At 47.7% G+C, this 20,757-nt stretch overlaps 1 protein-coding gene across 1 annotated transcript in view; it reads right to left on the bottom strand.

The window, feature by feature from the left end:
* Positions 1-2,601: 2,601 nt before the first annotated feature.
* Frmpd3 (FERM and PDZ domain containing 3) overlaps positions 2,602-20,757 on the bottom strand; it is a 43,910-nt gene continuing 25,754 nt past the window's right edge. Inside the window, exons 8-10 of the mRNA XM_013025862.1 lie at positions 19,220-19,364; positions 7,314-8,135; positions 2,602-5,621 (exon numbers count right to left, since the gene is read on the bottom strand). Of these exons, the coding sequence (XP_012881316.1) occupies positions 2,602-5,621; positions 7,314-8,135; positions 19,220-19,364 (3,987 nt within the window). The remainder of the gene's footprint in view (positions 5,622-7,313; positions 8,136-19,219; positions 19,365-20,757) is intronic.

Genomic DNA, 20,757 nt, shown 5'->3' with positions numbered 1-20,757 from the left:
GCCTCCTGTGTAGCTAGAATTATCAGTGTGAGCCAATGATGGCACAGCAGCATTCTCTATTTTGTACAAAGATAAACCACAGGCAAGTAGGAGACCTAAGACAACCAGAAGCCATGAAGAGCAGAAATAATTTTCAGCAGGACACCACTGACAAGCCAGGGAGGCTATCCATGCTCAGGGTCTCAATACTTCTATCAACATCCCTCTTCCTGCCAAAAATTACCAGAGACTGATGCTGGAGATTCATTAGTTTAAACTTCAGGTAAGCAGATGTTTCATCTCCCAATCCCAATCCACGGGCTGGCCTAAAACCTTGTTTCCTAATTTCTAACCATCTGGAGCAGTGGGCTAGGAGTATATGTGCTTTTGTCCAATCCCCATCCTTTGGCTCTGAGGTCTCAGCTATGGTGGCCTAGTGAGCCAGAGGACCCACAGTCAACAGAAAGAGGTAAACAATACTTCAATATATGACAACTAGTAAGCTTCTATGAGAAGTAAAGAGGATTCCCCCCCCCCTTCCCTTGCTGCAAGTTGGTAGGGGTATGGGAAGAGCAGGGTCCTCAGTTCTCATCATCCATCAGTGCCCAGGTTCCCTGGGACAGAGGAGCAGGAGGAGTACTCAAAAAGGCTGGCACCCATTAAGGACACAATGACACTCACAGAGAGGCACCGCAAAAACTTGTTGGGATAATAACATGAATAGATTTAATCATTCTTGTTTGAAAAACAAGACATAAATTAGTGTATATATATAATTTATATATTTTATGTAGTATATATACTATGTACAGACATTAGAAAATGTTCCCTCTCCATGAGACTGAGGGAGAGGTGAATGATGGCGCTGGAATGACACAGGCAGAGACTGAGTGGCAAAGGTTGTAGGATCAAGAAGTTGGGGGAAGAGGAAGACCACGTCAGCACTGGGGCTGACAGTGGCTGTAGGGGAAAGGGTTCCCCATTGGCTGCATCTCTGGCCCATTAAACAACTTGGTCCTGGGGGAGGAGAGGCAAGGAAGGGTGGGCACTGCTTCTAGAGAAGGGACACCCCTCCTCCTTGCCAGGAGACCTTGCCACTCGGGGGCAGGGGTAAGGTTATTGCAGTAGGGGCTACCAAGATTGGGCAGGGGCTCAGCACAGTGTACATCTTTATAAAACTCACATAAGAACGAGAGATTTCACATGGGCCTCTCATAGAGTGATGAAAGAGAGGCAGACAAAGGGTATGGGAGGTGGGGTGGGCCACAGGGAGATATGGAGAGGTGGACAAGAAGCAATCTATACAGAAGAAACATTGGCTTTCTTTGTTCCCTACGGTGGGACCTTGGTAGGGACTCCGTGTCTTCACTCCCAGGAGGGTGGGGGTGGGGTGGGGTGGCAGCGGTGGTGGCAGTGGCGATGGCAGCAGTGGTGATGGTGGCAGCAGCGGCGGCAACAGATGTGTGTCAAGGAGGATGCTAAACAGTGTGAATTCCCTTCCAGATGGCTCCGGAGAGGGAGAGAGAGGTGCAGGAATGCACCGGGTAAGGCGCTCAGCTTCTTTTCTTAGAGAGACAAATCCACAGGGTCAATACACAGCCAAAAGCATATACTCAGGATTAACATATCACGCTAGCTTCCAGAAGTTTAAGATATAGTCATCAACACCCACCCCACCCCTGCCCCCCTCCCCCCACCCCCCACCCAATCCATAGCTAAGTCAAACTCCTAAGCACAAGTCTGTCTGGTAGAGATGTTGAGAGTGGAACTGCATGCCTCTGGCCACAGCCTGCACGCAGGGCAGAGCAGAGCTGGGCCAGGCAGGCTCCAAGATCTGCTCTGGGTGTCACCAGGGCAGACATTTTCACCAGGTATCTTCCCTAACACAAGGGGGTGATCCCAGAGGCCTGCTCCCTAGTGGACTGAGCGGCCTTGCCCATCAGTAAGGGGCAGGGCACTTTGGGGATGGCTGGTGTGGAGCTACTATACCTGGGGCGGAAGGCTCCCGATGCTGCCAGCCTGTTGGGCCAGCCACAAACAGCCAGGCCTGGCTGTTCTCTGTGCACATCCTACCTGTGCATGGGCCTCTGCAGTGGCTCCTGCCAGGTGAGTGTGAGCCCAGGATGGGCAGGTGCATCTGGACGGAGCACCCTCTCTTCTTGGCTCGGCACTTGGGCCGACTGCTACTGCTGCTGCTCCCTGCAGGGGAGCAGATGCCGGTAGGAGCTCAAGACTCCAGCTCTCTGGTGCCCACTTCAGAGCAGGAAGTGAGCTTGATGTCACCTCTCAGCTCCGGAGAAGAGAAGAGAGAAAATACAGCTCTGGAATGGGCGTAGTGGCGAGGGGCCTCTGCCCTCACAGTGACACCCAGAGGCCAGGCAACAGGGGGGAGGGGATGACCCCAGGGCGGCAGCGGCTAGGCCTGCAGCCCTTAAGAGAGAGCCTCAGTCAAAGGGAGTTTTCACTCCCTGGAGACTGATGGGCTCTTGGACCCTGACTGGCCCAGCAGACACACACACACACACACACACACACACACACACACACTCACCACAAGATGCAAGGACCACAAAGCTCAAACCTGGTGCCGTGGGTGGGGAGGGGCAGGCCTAAGCCAATGCCCTACTTAATAAGGGTTTTTAAGGAGCGGGTGAATGTGCTCATAACAGTCGCCGAAGTTGGGGAGCCTGGTGGGTGCCCCGTGGCAGCCTCTGTGGCTGCTGCTGCGTGCTGCTGTTGCTGCTGCTGCTGTTGTTGTTGTTGTTGCTGCTGCTGCTGCTGGCTGAGGTTCCGGGCTGTGGACTCCTCAGCCGCACGTAGGAGGAAGGTGTAATTCCTTACTACCTCTTCTACCTTGGCCAGCAGCTCTTGGCGCTGGGCCTCAGAGCGCACGATGAACACCAGCCGCACAAAGGTCTCAATGAGGCTGCTCAGCACCTGGAAACTGCCTGTGATGGCCGCCAGCATGTGAGTAGGGCTCTTGTCCACGTTGGCCACGCGGCGGCAAGAAGCTCGGAGCTCCTTGAATTTGAGAGCTAGCTCAAGCTTGTACTCAGAGATCTGGGAGACATAGGGCTTGGGGGCACGGGCCTCTGGGCTGGCCACACACTGTCGTAAGACTGTCAGCAGCTCATTGGTGTCCAGTCGGGCAGCCAGGAAGCCATCAGGGAGGCCATAGGCATGGGCTCGCAGGGCATTGATCTTGGCCAGGCTCCCTTCAAAGGTGGACACCCGAAGGTCAATCTCCTGAGTACGGGAAGCCTCGGGGCTGCTGCTGCTGCAGGTAGCGGCATCCAGCACCTGCAGGGTTCTGCTCACCACAGGTACTACCTGTTCATCCAACTTCATGCCAGGCAGAATCTTCATGGGGATGGAGTAGGAGAGCTCATCCTTGCCATCACTGGCATCATCGGCCATGTCGCACTTGCGGTAATAGAAGCAGTAGCGTATGGAGCAGCACTTGCCACTCTCACTGTCTTCATCCAGGTCCGCAGGCTTCCGGTATACCTCCTCTGGCAGTGAGAACACAGCCATCTGTCTGGGACCTTTGGTCTCAGGGGCTACCTGGACGTAAGAGGGGTCTCCCAAGGTCGGTGATTCCACAGACTTGCTTTTGGGACCCAAGGCGAGAGGGAGGCCTGCCTCTACCTCCTTGGCTTCCCTGGGCAGCATGCCCAGGGGTGGGTGCGGGTAGACATCCGAGGTCAGTGAGGCACTCTCACCTTGGTCCAGCTCACTGACACTGTAGCGGCGCATCAGTTTCCGGTAGTTGGGAGCTCCCAGACATTCACCCCCCGAGGCACACGTGGTCAGGCACGAAACACCACTCTCAGGATCTGATCGGCACTCTCGCGATTCCAGGCTGGTGGATCGGATGCGCCGGACATTGATAGGGCTGCTGAGGCTCAAGCCTGGGCCAGCCTCTGGCTGCCTCTGGGTAGGGGGGACTCTGTCCCTCTCCCTCCCACGGATGCCAGGTACCGGTGTCTGGGCAGCCTGGGGCCGGCCTCCTCGACAGATACGCTTACAGTCACAGCTCCGCCTCTGTTCACGGGACATGCCAGGTCCTTGTTGCACGGGGCTGCTACGAAGCTGGCAGCTGCAGCGGCCAGGTGCTGGAGGCTGCAGGTACTCGGTGCTCGGCAGCTCTCCCTGGCTTGGTGGCTTTAAAAGTTCCTCGAGGAATTCCAGCTCGTACTGCTTTACCTTCTGCAGCTGAGCCTGGCGCTCATCTGTCTCCTTCTTTTGGCGTGTGGGGAAGGTAGCTGAGAATAAATTGCGAAGTCGGAAAGGACCTCGGGATGACTTGGGCTTTGTGGGGCCTTCAGAGGCAGAGTAGGCTCCGTCCAGGGTGCTTTCAAGCTTTCTGGAAGGCATGGTGCTCACCTGCCGGCTGGCGGCCTGTGGCCTCAGTGGACTCTGGCCTCGAGGTTGGCAGCTGGGGCTCTGACCTCGGGACTGACTACTTGGACTGTGAGCACGGGGCTGGCAGCTTGGACTGTGGCTTCGGGACTGGCAGCTAGGGCTCTGCAGAGCCATAGGGTAGCCAGTTCGGGGAACCAGGCTGGTCTCCTCAAGCTTATTGCTTTTGGAGGTGCTCTCCAGTTGCCCCTTCTCCCCCTGGCTGGAACTGGTGCTCTGCTTGTGTAGGGGAGGCTTTGCCCCCTCTTGCCCGCCCTTGCCTGCCATCTCCCCTGAAGCTTGTTTGCCCATTGATTCCCGACTCGCTCGTGATACATAGCTCTTGGGAGGGAAACTTTGAATAGAAAGTCTGTCCTCTTGTGGAAAGAGGTGGAGGTTATCAGCCCGGCTGCCCATGGGTGTTCGGGGGCTGGCAGATGAATTCCGTGAAGACTCTGGAGCACCAGGGCTCACTTTAATCTTCGGATTCTTATTGGCACTGCTGCCCACTATGTTAGCTTCTGGCCTCCCCATACTGGCCTCCAGTCTTCTCTCACCCCTGCTAGGGGGATTCCCCAAAGCCCGGCTGGGTGTGCCTAGACCCTTACTGTGCACTACCTGCTGAAGGGCAGCTGAGATGATAGCTGGGGTCACACTGCCTTTTGGGTCCAGGATAAGCTTAGGGCTCAACCTGACCTCCTTGGGCAGGTTGTCCCTCAGCTCTGTGACCTGCTCTTCACCGAGGGTTGGTGTGGCTGCCCTCAATGACATCTCCATGCCTGCCCTGCTATGGCCAGGCCCTTTGTCCTCAGGAACTGGGGGCAGAAGGCTCAGATTCTTCTGCTCATTCAGCTGTGGAGACAGTGCCGGGTGCACTGCCAGGGAGTATGTTCGCTCTCCCTGTGCCTGAGCCTCGGATGGGGGCAGCTTTCTCCGAGCACCTGGAGGACCAGGACTCTGGCCTGTGACAGCTGGCTGGAGGGACGGGTTGGGATCCGGGCGCCCAAGAGAATAAGGGGCCGTGAGAACGGCCTGGGCTGCACAACTCTGGATCCGGAAGGGCAGGTCCTTGCGGGCAAGGAGGCTGTCCTTATTGAGGTGCTGAGCCAGGAAGTAGGTGGTATTCTGGTGCTGCTTCATGGCTGACATCATCTCTGACATGTCCGTGAGCTCTGAAGAGTTGGTTTCATGGCCCGAGTCCAGTGAGGATTCAGGAGTGATCGTGGCCAGCACAATCAGACCTGGAGGAACATGGATGGGATTGGTTATACTTACATCCAACCAGATGTAGAAGTTCATGGACCCCAAGGTTAGCCAGAAGTATTTCAAGTCGGAGAAAACCATTGAAGCCTGGGAGGACTGCAAGGTCCAGGGTGGGAGGAGCGAAGGGGAACGGGACAAAGAGGAATGAGATGTGAGAGGAGGTATAAAAGGCAGAAATCCAAAAGGATAACAAAAGAGGCAGAGAAGATGTGGGCCATTTGGTGGCAAATTGACATGCAAAGGCACGTGCTAATCAACACTATTTTTAGATTTAACAGCTAGGAAATTTGTTAATTGTCTTGAAGAGGGCTGGCAAAGAGTGGTCTCTTTTTATCCCTCCTCATCTGGCCAGGCCTCCGCATAGTTCTTGCAGCTGAGGCCATTTAGCTGAGCCTGTACTCTCTCTGGAAGCCACCTGGACCTGGATCCTGGAAGCACATAGTGTTTTGAGCTTCAAACCTTGAACAAAGAGAAATGCCAGTCCCCAGACAAACACACAGGGGCTTCCCAGTTCCAAAGGTGTCCTCACACATAGAAAAGCAGGTTCCTTTTAACTCCTTCCTCTTGTGTGTTCACACCTGGATGTTTCACATTCTCTCTTCCATTCCTTATTCCTATTCCTTTTCTGTTGCTGTGATATTTGCCTTCTTTTTGAAGGTAGATGTGTATGGAGGTACACATGTGACTATGGCTATCTGTCTGACATGTTTATCTAGAAGATGGATGGACACAAATCTTATAAAAAATGTTAGTCATAGTGTATGGTTCTTCACTAATAATTCCTGCAGTAGCTACTTCTTGAGTCCTTCCTCTGTGTGAAGCAGCGCTTACGTGTTCTGCTTCAGTGAGCTCATTTAATCCTCACAACTAATTGACACCATTAAGATGACAACAGTGAAGCTCAGAGACAGTAAGTGTCTGGCCATGGGTCACATTTGCAGAATGAAGAAGCCAGAACTCCACTGAACCTGACTCAGAGCCTATGTCCTTGGGCAGGATAAAGACTTCAGTCCTGAGCAGATAGCTCTTGGCTTTTCTGATGCCATCTCACTAGGTAGAGTTGCTCCTTTTGTTTTTCTTTCTTTCTTTTTTTTGGGGGGGGGGTCGGGTCGTGGGACCTAAACTTTGGGCCGGGGCACTGTCCCTCAGCTCTTCAGCTCAAGGCTAGCACTCTACCACTTGAGCCACAGCACCACTTCTGGCTTTTTTCTTTTTGCTTATGTTGTGCTAAGGAATCGAACCCAGGGCCTCAGGCATGCAAGGCAAGCACTCTACCACTGAGCCAACTTCCCAGCCCCTCCTTTTGTTTTTCTAATCATGTGTATGCCGATATTTTTTGCCTGTCTTCTACAGTTGTCACAAATTTTCTCTGATCCTCTATTCTGCCCTGACTCTGGAGCTGTCATAGCTCCAATCCTTGAGATGTAGCTGTAAGATGTGTCTACAGAGATGAAATGGCAAGAGCTGGGGCTTTAGCTACAGTTGAAATATATCACTGCCACACACCAGAGTTTCCAGAGCTTAATCTGTACTACTTCTGGCCTATGCACTGCCCCAGACATAACATGGTCACTTTAATATCAGCTTGGGAAAAAGCAATGTTTACCTGCTGGTCATTCCTAGGCCAGGGAAAGAAAAGGAGGCAAGAGGGAGGAGGAACGGGCTGTTACCTGCAGTCTGTGGGGGTGGGGGGTGCGGTCCATCCTCTGATGCAGCTAGGGCTTCCAGAGCCTGAAGGGTGGACACCAGGGCATCATCAAGCTCCTGGGCATGATCTCGGACAGTCCGGGTCTGCACACTGTCAATCAGGGTCACTGGTATCTCATCATACAGGAGCCCATGCAGGTGACGTCCTTGCTCCTGACTCTGGACAGCCCTGCGCTTGGGATCATCCTCATCAGAGCTGTTGTCTCGGAAACCAGGGGGTGGGGCAGCAATGGCAGGCAACAGAGAAGTTGTCTCATCTTCTTCTTCTTCTTCCTCCTCACTCCCTGGTGGTGGGAGGGACATCAAGTCTACCATATTGTCAGGAGTGGTGCCTGGCCTCCCACTTTTGCGAGGGCCCAGCTGTTCCTGGAGTTTGGCTTTGCACGAGTCACAGTAGAAATTCAGGGCTTCAGCCCCAAGGGAATTGTCCAAGGTATATGACCGGGCCCTGCTGGCACAAGGCTCATGGTCTAGGCTGGCTGCATCAAAGTCATCAGGTACTACCTCATAACCTTGGCCAGAACTTTTGGATGTGGGGTCAGACTTGGTCCGGGGCCTGGTCTCTTCAAAGAAGATTAAGTTCTCATTGACATCTGTCCGGTTTTCCTGCTCCTTCCTTTGTTCCCGCATGTGGAGGTAGCAGAAGCTGACAAGCTCAGAGTCGGCAGGCGGGGGCGTGCAGCGGCTCGACTTCCTGGGGCTGGTGACCACGCTGCCCACATAACTACTCTCCTTTTTCCCCAGGTGGCCCCCAGTGACAGGGCGGTGGGCGCTGTGCATGTAATCTAAATGCAGAGAGAGAATCAACAAATGAGCCTGCTGTTGGAAATCGGGGCAAGCTGAGCTCACCTGGCAACTCTGGCCTATATGTATGCAGCACAGTGGGGTGGCTTAACTATTAGAGATTACAGGGAGGGGAGTTGATAGACCATGTCTTGGCTGACCTGAAGGTAGTATAGAATCTAATGGCCAGAGCTGTGACAGTCCTACCACCTCTGAAATGGCAGGCGATGTGGGAATGATGTCGAACATCTTGCTGTGTGGGCATTGCTAGACTCTTATTGGATATGTCTGATCTGAGAAGTCAGCTGTAAACATACTTTTTTTGGGGGGGGGGTCCGGTCGTGGGGCCTGAACTCTGGGCCTGGGCGCTGTCCCTCAGCTCTTCAGCTCAAGGCTAGTGCTCTGCCACTTGAGCCACAGCGCCACTTCCGGCTTTTTTCTTTTTGCTTATGTGGTGCTGGGGAATCGAACCCAGGGCCTCAGGCATGCAAGGCAAGCACTCTACCACTGAGCTACCTTCCCAGCTCCAGCTGTAAACATACTTAAGGAGACTGGATTTGTTTTAAGTTTCCTTGAGAAAGATTCCATGCCTGTCCTCAACCCTTCTGAGGGCCAATCCAACTGCCAACTCAGTAGCTCTCCTGTTACTTGGATCTTTTCTAACTCAAGGAAATAAACCTAACAAGTTACTAATGCTGTATGGAGAAAGTGTTAACAGTTTGCATTCCATAGAGGGCCAATTTGAGAGAAACTCTAAAAGAACAGATTTCTGGGCATCTGGTCAGTAAAGTGTAAAGGAGGTATTGCAGGATATGTTGGATGGCAGGGGTTGGGATATTCTCTGTCCTTAAGATTCTTCAAAGTTGGGCTGGGAAGGTGGCTCAGTGGTAGAGTGCTTGCCTTGCATGCATGAGGCCCTGGGTTCGATTCCTCAGCACCACATAAGCAAAAAAAAAAAAGATTCTTCAAAGTTTATTACTTTCCTGTACTCAAGCAGGACAGCCCCTGCCTGGTCCAAATACATGTGGCAAAATCATTGGGATCAACAGTTCTTGATGGTAGGTAGTATATCTGAGAACTACCCAGAGAAGATGTTTTATCTGTGAATGGTTTCTCTCTCACTCTGTTTTGGGACCCCTTTCCATGTAACCTGTGACAATGTGAACCTGCTCTTTTATTAGCACACAGATGACAAGCCAGCACTAAAGTAGGCTAAATTTATTACAATTGATTCCTTTCCATCCTACAAGGAAGGTATTATCACCACCCCCATTTTTTGCAGAGGAAGAAACTGGCTCACATGGTTCTGAGATTTACCTAATGTCACAAGTATCATAAGTGGTGATCTGGATTTGCATACAGATAAGAGAGATTTCAAAATTCATGTTTGTGCCAGGTGCTGATAGCTCACACCTGTATTCCTAGCTACTCAGGAGGCTGAGAGCTGAGGATTGTGGGTCAAAGCCAGCCTGGGCAGGAAAGTCCATGAGACTCTTATCTCCAATTAATGACCAGAAAACCGGAAGTGGCACTGTGGCTCAAGTGGTAGAGGGCTAGCCTGGAGCTGAAGAGCTGAGGGACAGTGCCCAGCCCAGAATTCAAGCCCCACAACCGACTAAAAGATAATTTATGTTTGTTTTTCATGCCAATTCTGGGGCTTGAACTCAGAGCTTGTGTGCTATTCTTGAGCCTTTTTGCTCAAGGCTAGTGTTCCACCACTTGAGGCACAGCTGCACTTCCAGCTTCTTGGTGGTTAAATGGAGATAAGATCCTCGTAGATTTTCCTGCTTGGGTTGGCTTTGACCCTTGATCTTTAGATCTCAGTATCCTGTGTAGTTAGGATGATAGGCTTAAGCCACCACTGCCCAGTAAAACTTATGTTTTAACCTTTAACCTGTAGCCCATTATAGTGATAAAAGTGTTGGAAAAGAAGACTTCAAATTGCCTTTCAAATTTCAGTGACAAATGCTTGCAATCCCAGCATTTGAGAGACTGAGGCAGGATGACCTCAAGTTTAAGGTCAGTCTGAGCTACAGACTATCTCTATCAGTGTTGCCTTTCACAAAATTCAGCACTCAGAGCTAGCATGTAATAACAGAGCTCATAAACACAGCAAACAAAAACAGATGGAATTGAATTGAAGGGACAAATATGCAATTCAACAGTAGTTGGAACATTTAATACTTCACTTTTATAATGTATAAAACAAGAGCAAATCAGTAAGGAAACAGAGGATCTGAACTATTACCACTAGATGTAACAGAACTCCATAAAACATCCTATGTACTTAGCAGAATATATGCTAGCAGAATATATATTCTAAGTGTACATTGCCCAGGACAGACAGTATATTTAAACATCAAATAAGTCTCAACAGATTCAAAATGAATAAAATGACACAAAGTATATGTCCTAAGCACAGTAGAATTAAAAGACAATAATAGCTGGGAAGGTGGCTCAGTGGTAGAGTACTTGCCTTGCATGCATGAGGCCCTGGGTTCAATTCCTCAGCACCACATAAACAGAAAAAGCTGGAAGTGGCGCTGTGGCTCAAGTGGTAGAGTGCTAGCCTTGAGCTGAAGAGCTGAGGGACAGCCCCCAGGCCCAGAGTTCAAGCCCCACAACCAAAATAAATAAATAAATAAATAAATAAAAGAATAATAAAAGCATAGGCAGGTAGAAATTAAGGCATACACACACACACACACACACACACACACACACACACACACACACACAAACATCCAGGGCTAGAGGTATAGCTCATTAGTAGAATGTATGCTTATCATACAGTGGGCCCTGGATTTAATCCCCAGCACTGAAAGAAATGGAATATTGTAGACCAATATTTGGGAAAGAAACTGACTAGCAATTTAAACCTGGCCCCCTTTCTCGAAAACAAGCTCTTTTAAACACAGAAAGAAACGGAAACAAAACCCACAAGAGGAAAAAATACTCTTGAGCTTATTCTATGTGGCCAGCATTAACCTTGATACCAAGCCCTGACAGAGAATATCAAAAGAAAGCTATAGAACAATATCTTGAGAGTAGAATATCTCATGAATAGAGACACAAAGTTAGTTAACAACTAGTAGGAAATGAAGTTCTGCCATACATTGTAGAGCACATGGGCAGCAAAGATGGCGCTGAGAGGGAGTTGAGTGGGCAGAGCCCAATTGCCTTAAGTTCAGTGAGTAACCAGCCCATGGAAGCTTAGGTGCATGATAGGGTGTGACCTTGACAGTGATTGGTTCCTCTTCCTCCCCTGCCATGCCACCCGTTCCTTTTTTGCTTTAAAAAGGGCTGCTCTGTGTTAATAAACGAGTTTCTTCCTGCTTGACTTGACTCCCCGCTGTGTCTGATTGTCTCCCGGGCTAAGGGAGGCTGGGGAACCGGCGAGCTGCCGCAATTACCTTTCCTCGGACCCGTCTGTCTTTCGTGGGACAGACGAAGACCCAACAATACATTAAAAGAATTACATACCATTACAAAAGGAGAATTTGTTGCAGTGATGCAGTCAGTTAACATCAAAGGTAAATTAATGTAATACACCATGTTACCAAAGGATCAAAATTACATGGTTGCCAAACATGATGCATGCCAGTAACCCCAGCTACTCAAGAGGTGAAGATAGGAGGATCTCAAGTTTGAGAACAGCCAGTACAGAGTTTACCTAGACCCCATCTTAAGAAAAAAATGAAAACCAAAGAAAGAGGCTGGATACTGATGGCACATGCCTGTAATCCTAGCTACTCAAGAAACTGACTTTACAACTTGGGGGGGGGGGAGAGATTGTTTTCAAGAAAGAGTGGCAGGTAGGGGAAAAACAAAGGAGGGGATAATAATACTCAATAAGTAATGTACCTTACTCATGTAACTGTAACCCCTCTGCACAGTATCTTTACAAATATAATATATATAAAGAAACAGGGCTGGGAAGGTGGCTCAGTGGTCGAGTGCCTTGCATGCATGAGGACCTGGGTTCGATTCTTCAGCACCACATAAGCAGAAAAAGTTGGAAGTGGTACTGTGGCTCAAGTGGTAGAGTGCTAGCTAGCCTTGAGCTGAAGAGCTGAGGGACAGCACCCAAGCCCAGAGTTCAGACCCCATGATTGACCAAAAAGAAAGAAAAAAGAAACTGAGATCTGAGGATCACTGTGATTCAAAGTTAGCCCAGGCAGGAAAATCTGTGAGATTTTCATCTCTAATTAACCACCAAAAAGGCAAGAAGTGGAACTATGGCTCACGTGGTAAAGTGCCGACTTTGAGAGAGAGCAGGAGTTCAAGCATAGTATGTACATGTATACACACACACACACACACACACACACACGAGTAATGAGGTACTGACATATCTTACAATTTAAATGACTGTTGAAAACAGTCTAAGTAAAAAAAGCAAGCCACAAAGTAATATATACTAGATGAGTTCATCTATTTAAAGAAAACATTCAGAATAGGCAAAGCTATGGAAACAAAAATTAGAACAATGACTGCTAAGGGGTGAGTGGCAACTGGGAGGACATGGGAAATAATTGCTAATGCATATTGTTTTCTTTATGAATGGTGATAGATGCATACCTTGTGGATATACTAAATACATACATTAAAAACATTGAGCTGGGTGATGGTGGCTCATGCCTATAATTGTAGCTACTCAGGAGGCTGAGATCTGAGGATCATAATTCAAAGCCAACCTTGGCAGAAAAGTCCATGAGACTCTTTTCTCCAATAAACTACAAAAACAGTGGAAGTAGAGCTGTGGCTCAAGGTGGTAGAGTGCTAGCCTTGGGCATAAGAGTCCAGGGACAGTGCCCAGGCCCTGAGTTCAAGCCCCAGGAATGGCAATCAACAACAAAACTAACCATTGAACTATATATATACTTTAAATGAACAAATCGTATGGCTTGGAAATAATAGCCAAATAAATCTATATGTTAGAAAAGCACCGTATTGGCCCTGTCATGATTTTTATGTTCTTCTGAGGAAAAAAGTTAAACATGTTTAATTTTGTTATTATTAATTGCTTTAAATAAGCAAAGATTAGTGTGTAAGACTTGTACTGGTGGTGTAATTTTCCAACTTATAGTGTTGCTAAAGATCACTTGCTATGAGGCAAACAATTCTAGAATCTTTCACAAACAGCTAACCACCTACATGTACATTGGTCTCCATTCAGAGATGAATCATCCTGCCTATATAGATAAGCTAGCTTCTAGAGGGTGGTTGGGATATACTCCTCTTAGGATTTCAGGGTGTCTTCCCACTGAAATTTCAATGTACTCAGTATGAACAACCTGAGATGAGATACCTATGTTTGCAGAGTGCTATTCACCCAGTAACTCCCCACCCCCCAAAAACTCCAATGAATAATACTGGACATATATTGTCTTTATGACATTATCTCAGGAGTCTGTAAGAGCCTCTCCTGTTCTCTTCCCCAGTAAGACCATTTAAGTGTATGTCAAACAACTACAGAAAATTAAATAAAAAGTTTGCCTAAAAAAATAAACAAACCCAACATAGCATTGGATGCATGAAAACAGATAGGTTTTACTGACTTCCAACTTTTGTCTTCGTGCTTCAGTCCCTGCTGTTCTGGGTTCATAGGCATGTACTACCACAGCCAGCTTGAGCTTTTAATCATCGTCATAATTAATTACTTTTTGTCAGTTGTGGGGGTTGAACTCAGGGCCTGGACACCATCGTTGATCTTTTGTTCAAGGCTAACACTTTACTACTTTGAGCCACAGTTCCACTTCTGGTTTTTGAGTGGTTAATTGGAGATAAGAATTTCATGGACTTTCCTGCCTGGACTGACTCTGAACCATGATCTTCATATCTCAGTCTCCTGAGTAGCTAGGATTATAGGCATGAGCCACCAGCACCTGACTTTAATCCTTATTTTAAAAAAGAAAAAAGTGCTTTACATCATAAAAAGAATTTAATGTGGCTTACCACACACAATCCTGTGAAATTCCTTATGAGGTAGTAGTATTAATATTCTTTATTTTACACATATAGAGCTTGATACTCACTTTATAGAACTTGCTCCTATGAACGGAGAGTCAGAACTAGAATCCAAGCCTCTATGCCTTCAGTCCCAAGTTCATAGCAGCTTTCCACAGACCACGTTATATAACTATAGTGAGTCCATATGCTTCAGGCCTTACTGGCTGTGTCTATAGAACTCTGGATCAACTAAGCAAAAGGATTCAGTGACTCAATTCAGGCCTCTAAAAGTCAGGGAAGAAGTGCTCCACGGAAGTGCTGAGTTGGGAGTATGAGCTGTAATTTCCTGGTATCTCTCTACCCCCAGGCATCATCAGAAGGGTCTGGGGATTCCTCAGGAGCTATCATCCTAAGAGACAGCTATATAATCACAGGAACTGGTCTAGCAATGAGCTGCAATCAAAGGTCGCTCCTAAGGTAGATCTACCAAGTAGATCTCAGACAAAGGCTGGAGTCCTTAAGGTGGCTTTTCTCCTTGCAAGACAGCACTAAGACAATAAAGGTCAGGTCATGCTAGCCTGTCACTGGCACAGTGACTTCCAGATCTGAGAAAAGTGTGCCTGGAAAAACCCAACTCTCCTCCAGGCAGAAAGCTAGAGATGCCATGGAAGCCAGGTGCAGGTGGCTGATGTCTGGGACAGTGTGTCTCTCAGACTGCAAACCTGTGTAAATTGCTCATCAGATTTCCCCAAAGGGGGCGGTGCTAGTTTACCAGTCTATACTCAGCTATTCACAAGACTGACTTCAAAACACCTGCAAAAAACAAGTCAGTGAGCCAGTTAGATTTGCCTCAAAATATATGCAGTTCATGTACACACACACACACACACACACACACACACATCAGTGCAACAGTATGATGTGGCCCTCCTGCACTCTATAGTTTAACATTCATTGCTTAAATGACCATATACAGCCCCCCTGTTCTTTCTGAGCCATTCAAGAAAGTGTATTGTGTTCAGCCTAACTTTGGCACTCTGAATGTTGCTGGGTTTTACCTATAGGAAAACTGGCAAGTCACAAAGAGTTAATTAGAATAGTCATTTTACCAAACCACACTGTCTCTAATCATGGTAGTTGTAGAATAGCTCTCCTCCAAATAAGGCCCCAACTGAGATCCCCAAAGTCTAATTTTCCTGGACTCCCCCAAGATATATACATATATATATAAATATATTTATATATAAATAAATATATATATTGATATAAATATAAATATATATATATTTAGCTGCCGGTAAATGTCTTGCTGCTTCATTATATCCTGGACCTTTAAAAACACATGCTAGTAGTCTGTGGTGGCTGCTGCATTCCCTAGCATAAAGGCAGATTTTTAGTTATGGAAATGGTCCCATACATTCCCCCCTCCCCCCATTATGCTGTAAGCTGTAAGAAGGCTGGGACTGTAGACAATGCATTATTCTCAGCTGTCTTCCCCTCCCCAATGCTTGGGTGGTAGAGAAATGTCTGTTGAGTGCAGCTACTGAGAAGAGGGAATGCTTTCCCTGCCACTTCCCAGTTGGTGGTTTAACAGCATTCTTTAGGCCCAGAAGACTGTGCACTGAGTTGGGATGGTTGGATTCTAAGATATGCTGTGGCACAAAAATATAGACCCAGACTGACCTTTTCTTTTTTGTCCTGAGAGACCAAGCTCTACATGAGCTGTAGCTGTGGCCCCTGAGGGACAAGGCCAGTGAGACTGGCAGGATGCCTATTCACTATAAGCCTTTGCTAGGCAACAGCTTCTGGCACTGATGCTTCTGTGGTGAGATGAAAGAGAAGGCTGATAGAGGAAAATGACTTCAGCTTTGGACAGTGTTCTAAAGGTCTACCAGACCAGGAGCTGACAACCACAGCACTATATCCCCAGCTGAGGCCTTCTCAGTGGAGTCTGCAAAATAGGATGCGCATAGCACCCTGGTGCTTTGTTGAGCTCAGCAACACATGCTGGAAGCTCACCTCCACACCACCTAGCAAGAGCATTTTGTGGGTACTGTCAACCCAGCACCTAGCACTTCAGTAGGCCAAGAAACCAAGCTCCTAATCAGTTCTCATGGAGGAGGTGATGCCAAGCTCAAGGTCATGTCTTTCTGGCCAGAAGAGAAAGGAGAAATAGAAGCTTTCTATTGCCTCTGCTTCTGAGCAAATTTTCTGTGCTAAGAAAGAAGCACTACAAACTGCAGACATACTACAGTGGTCCATTTGGCTCCTGCATGGACACAGAGATTCCAGGCTAGGGGTAGTCTGAGCCTATGGCCCTCTGCACACACATACGGGTTCTCAGGAATCAGGAAGAAAATCCTAAAACCATGATCAGCACCAAAAGAGTGCAATGAGTCAGATCTGCCTTTGGAAAAGCAACAGGGAATCACGTCACATGGAAGGTGCTGGGTAAAGCTGCAGGGACACACTTGGAGCCCCTTTGTTAGGGTGCTGATGGTGTGACACAAACCTACTTTCTTTTTTGTGTGCCTATTCTGGGGCTTGAACTCAGGGCCTAGGTGCTGTCCTGAAGCTGTTTTAGTCAAAGCTAGCGCTCTAGCACTTGAACCACATCTCCCCTTCTGGTTTTCTGGAAGTTAATTGGAGACGAGTCACATGGACTTTCCTGCCAGGCTGGCTTCAAACTTCAATCCTCAGATCTCAGCCTCCTGAGTAGCTAGAATTATGGGCAGACGCCACTGGAGCCGTACTTAGAGCCACCTTCTTAATGCAGATTCCTTCCTGATACAATTCCTACTGTTACATTTGGCTCTTGGCTGGGCTTCAAGTTCTTCCTTCTGCCATCTATTTCCCTTCCTCATCTATTCTGCTCATACTTGGGTGTGATTAGACACTGGGGGAGCATAGGTGCCATCGTAAGTGCTAACACTGGCTTTTCTAGCATTTGGTCATCTGTAGGTTTGCAAGTCCAGCTGTCTCTTCAGATCTCTTCATCTGAAGCTATGCAACACCTTGCTCCCTTGTTTCTTTTTTCTTTTTTTATTGTTATTATAAAGGTGATGTACAAAGGGGTTACAGTTACCTAAGTCAGGTAAAGAGTACATTTCTTTTTGGATAATGTCGACCTTCCTCCCCTGTTGCTTCCTGTTCCAGCTCAACCCCTTCCTATACCTTGCGGGGGTAGGGGGAGGCGGTGTACATTCATTCCCAAATTTGTGTTTGGTGCATTGCCTTTTCATTCTCATGAAGCACATTATGAGATCCATCAAAACTTGTGTCTTTTATGATGTGTGGGATGGACTTGTTAATGGGGAAAAAAGTCATGATGATGTATATAGAAGTGACACACAGCTCTATGGGTGCTAGGTCATCTTGCCATGAGCGTGTCATCGTCGTCTTCTCCTCCTCCTCCTCCTCCTTCTTTTTTCTTTGTCGGTTGTGGGGTAGAGCTCAAGGCTAGTGCTCTACCACTGAGCTACCTTCCCAGCCCTGAAGAGTGTGTTTTCATGCTTAAACATGGCTATTACCAATCTGAATCAGATGTGACCCCTTTGAAAACTAATAAAGTGTTGATGACAGTAAGTCAGGTAGCAAGGGCCGGTGCATCAAATGGTTATCATGTGACAAAGGTGGCAACTGGGTGTTAAGTTTTGACTTCTCTCATGATGTTTGAGGTTGGGAACCCTTACTACTTGTATGTGAGTCCAAGGTTAGTATGTGGAGCACAGGCTTTCCGAGTCATCTGCTTCTTCTCCAGCTTATGTTCTGGGCAGCAGGCCTGGACTGGCCTGATTTTCCCAAGGCTTCTCTTTGTGCCATCACCAGGACAACCTTGGCAGGTAGTCACTGGAAGTTGTCTATTACTTTCTGTTTGGGGGCTGATTTGTTCTATCTCTTATTTTCAAGCTTCCTTCTGGCCCTTCCAGTCCTTCCTCTCTCCCCCATTTTTCAATGCAGAACAAAAATTTATCTTCTCTTTCTTTCCTTCTTCCTTCCTTCCTTCCTCCTTTCTTTCTTTCTTTTTTTGGTCCAGTCGTGGGGCCTGGGCGCTGTCCCTCAGCTCTTCAGCTCAAGGCTAGCGCTCTACCACCTGAGCCACAGCACCACTTCCGGCTTTTTTTCATTTTGCTTATGTGGTGCTGAGGAATCGAACCCAGGGCCTCAGGCATGCAAGGCAAGCACTCTACCACTGAGCCACCTTCCCAGCCCCCCTTTCTTTCTTTTTCTTCCTGCCTTCCTTCCTTTCTGCTGGTCCTGGGGCTTAAATTCAGGTCCTGGGTGCTATCACCTGAGCCTCTTTGTGCTCAAGGCTAGTGCTCTACCCCTTGAGCCACAGTGCCACTTCTGGCTTTGTTGAATAGTTTATTGGAGATAGGAGTCTCACAGGGACTTTTCTGCCAGGGCTGGCTTTGAACTGCAATCCTCAGATCTCAGCCTCCGGAGTACCTAGGATTACAGGTGTTAGCCACCAGAGCCTGGCTAAAATTCTTTTCATGGAGAATGGTCTTTTTCTGTATCAGCTGGCCTTAAACTCACAATCTTCCTGCCTCAACCCTCTTTTTATTTTTTTTAAACAATCCTGGGACTTGAATTCTGGGCCTGGGCACTGTCCCTAAGCGTTTATGCTTAAGGCTAGTGCTCTACCACTTGAGCCACAGCTCCACTTCTGGTTTCTTCTTTGATTAATTGGACAGAAGAGTCTCATGGGCTTTCCTGCCTGGGCTAGCTTCCCATCATGATCCTCAGATCTCAGCCATCTGAGTAGTTGGGATTACAGGTGTGAGCCACCAGTGCCCAGCTTGCCTCAATCATCTGAGTGCTAGGATTACAGATGTGTACTACTCCATCCTACCCAATGCAATTCTTCAGTTGGCTCCAGCACATGCTTGCTGAAGGTATCTTACATCCATTCACTGACTCAAGCATTCTGCATTGTTACAGGAATGCTTTGTTGAACAGGCACATTCCCAGTGGGGATGTGCCAGGAAGGGTGCTTGATATGGAGCTGTGAGCATGATTTTAGGAACTGTGGGCATGGGGTGAGTGTGAGGGCAACAGATTTCCTCTATCTATGTCTTCAGGGTCCAAAAGGCTTCCAACACACTGAAAACCAACCGAGGCTGAGCCCTACCTGCCTTGATCATTGGAGGTGGAAGGGGCTGGCTGGAAGGCCTGGAGAAGACCATCTTTCTGGAATCCAGCAGGAGGCGGCAGTACCCTGCAATCAGGCAGGCAAAGTTGGTTGCTTCTGGCCACTCCATCAACAGCACCAGAGGCTGTGAAAGAGAGGGAAAGAAATGTAAAGACACGAGAAGGAAGACTGGCTACATTTGCAAGATAGTGAAGAAAAGTAATAAATAATAAAGTAAATAGTAAAGGAAAAAATAAAAAAATAAAGGTAATAAAGAAAAGATGCCTTGAATTGTTGAACCATACTTTTAACTGGGTACAGTAGTTCACACCGGCCATCCTAGCTACTCAGGAGGTGAAAGAAGGGAAGACTGAGGTTCAAAGTTAGACTGGGCAAAAAGTTAACAAGTCTCCATATGAATTAATAAAAAGCTGGATGTGGTGGCACATGTCTGTTATCCCAGATATAAGGGAAGCATAAATAGGAGGATCATGACTTAAGCTGGCTGGGGCATAAATGCAAGACCTTCTTTGAAAAATATCTGAAACAAAAAGGGATGAGATCTGAGCATTGAGGTTCAAAGCCACCCTGGGCAGCAGAGACTTTTATCTCCAAATAACCAGCAGAAAACCAGAAGTGGAGCTGTGGTTCAAGTGGTAGAGCGCTAGCTTTAGGTGGAAAAAGACAAGAGTGAGAGGCCCTGAGTTCAAGCCCTAGGTCCAGAAAACAAATGGATGAAAGTGTGGAGTCATTGGACACCTGCTATGAAAGCTCAAGGTCCTGAATTCAAACCCCAGTACCACCATAAGCATTATATATATATATATATATATATATATATATATATATATTCAGAACTAAACATTTAGGCACACTTCCTGACAACTTCTTCTGATTTGAGATTCGCTTTGTAGTAGACTCTTACTCAGGTATCACATTAAATCAGCCTTTAGTCACACATTTAATGAACCAACATTTTTTACTGAAAAAGACTAAAATTATATAACATCATGTGCCTGCTGTGTGGCTCTATTTGCATTTGTCAGAGCTCAGCAGATGTGTGGGCCAGCTGGGAGAATGTGGGTAAAGCTGGAAGTCTAGGCTTCATCTATACTAGCTCTCACTCACCACCATATGCCCTGACACTTCTAAAATAGCCGAGGGTACAGGCATGCACTACCACGCCTGGCTTAGGTATCCTCCTTATAGTAACCAATGTAGAAGGACTGATTCAGAGAGGTTTGAGTGTGGATAGTTGCTACTATCATTGCTGTGTCTAAGAAAGTGCCACCTGATGTACCTTAGGGGCATTCAAAAACATCACAGCCATCCTCACTGTGTCTGTCTTATCATCTTCCACCCAGATCCACTCTCCTTCAAGGTATGTGGGAATGGCTGATGAGGGGCAGTGATCTGAGCCTCTCAGCCACTGGGTCTTCTGCTGGGTCCACAAGATGCCTTACTTGGGGATATATGGCTCATCTGTAGATATGTTTTGCCATAGAAATTGTGATGTTTTCTCATGATATGGAGGAGGC

Source organism: Dipodomys ordii, unplaced genomic scaffold, assembly GCF_000151885.1.
Source record: "Dipodomys ordii isolate 6190 unplaced genomic scaffold, Dord_2.0 Scaffold88, whole genome shotgun sequence".
Lineage (NCBI taxonomy): Eukaryota > Metazoa > Chordata > Mammalia > Rodentia > Heteromyidae > Dipodomys > Dipodomys ordii.
Note: the sequence above shows the minus strand (reverse complement) of the source record. Positions and strands in the feature narration are given on the sequence as shown.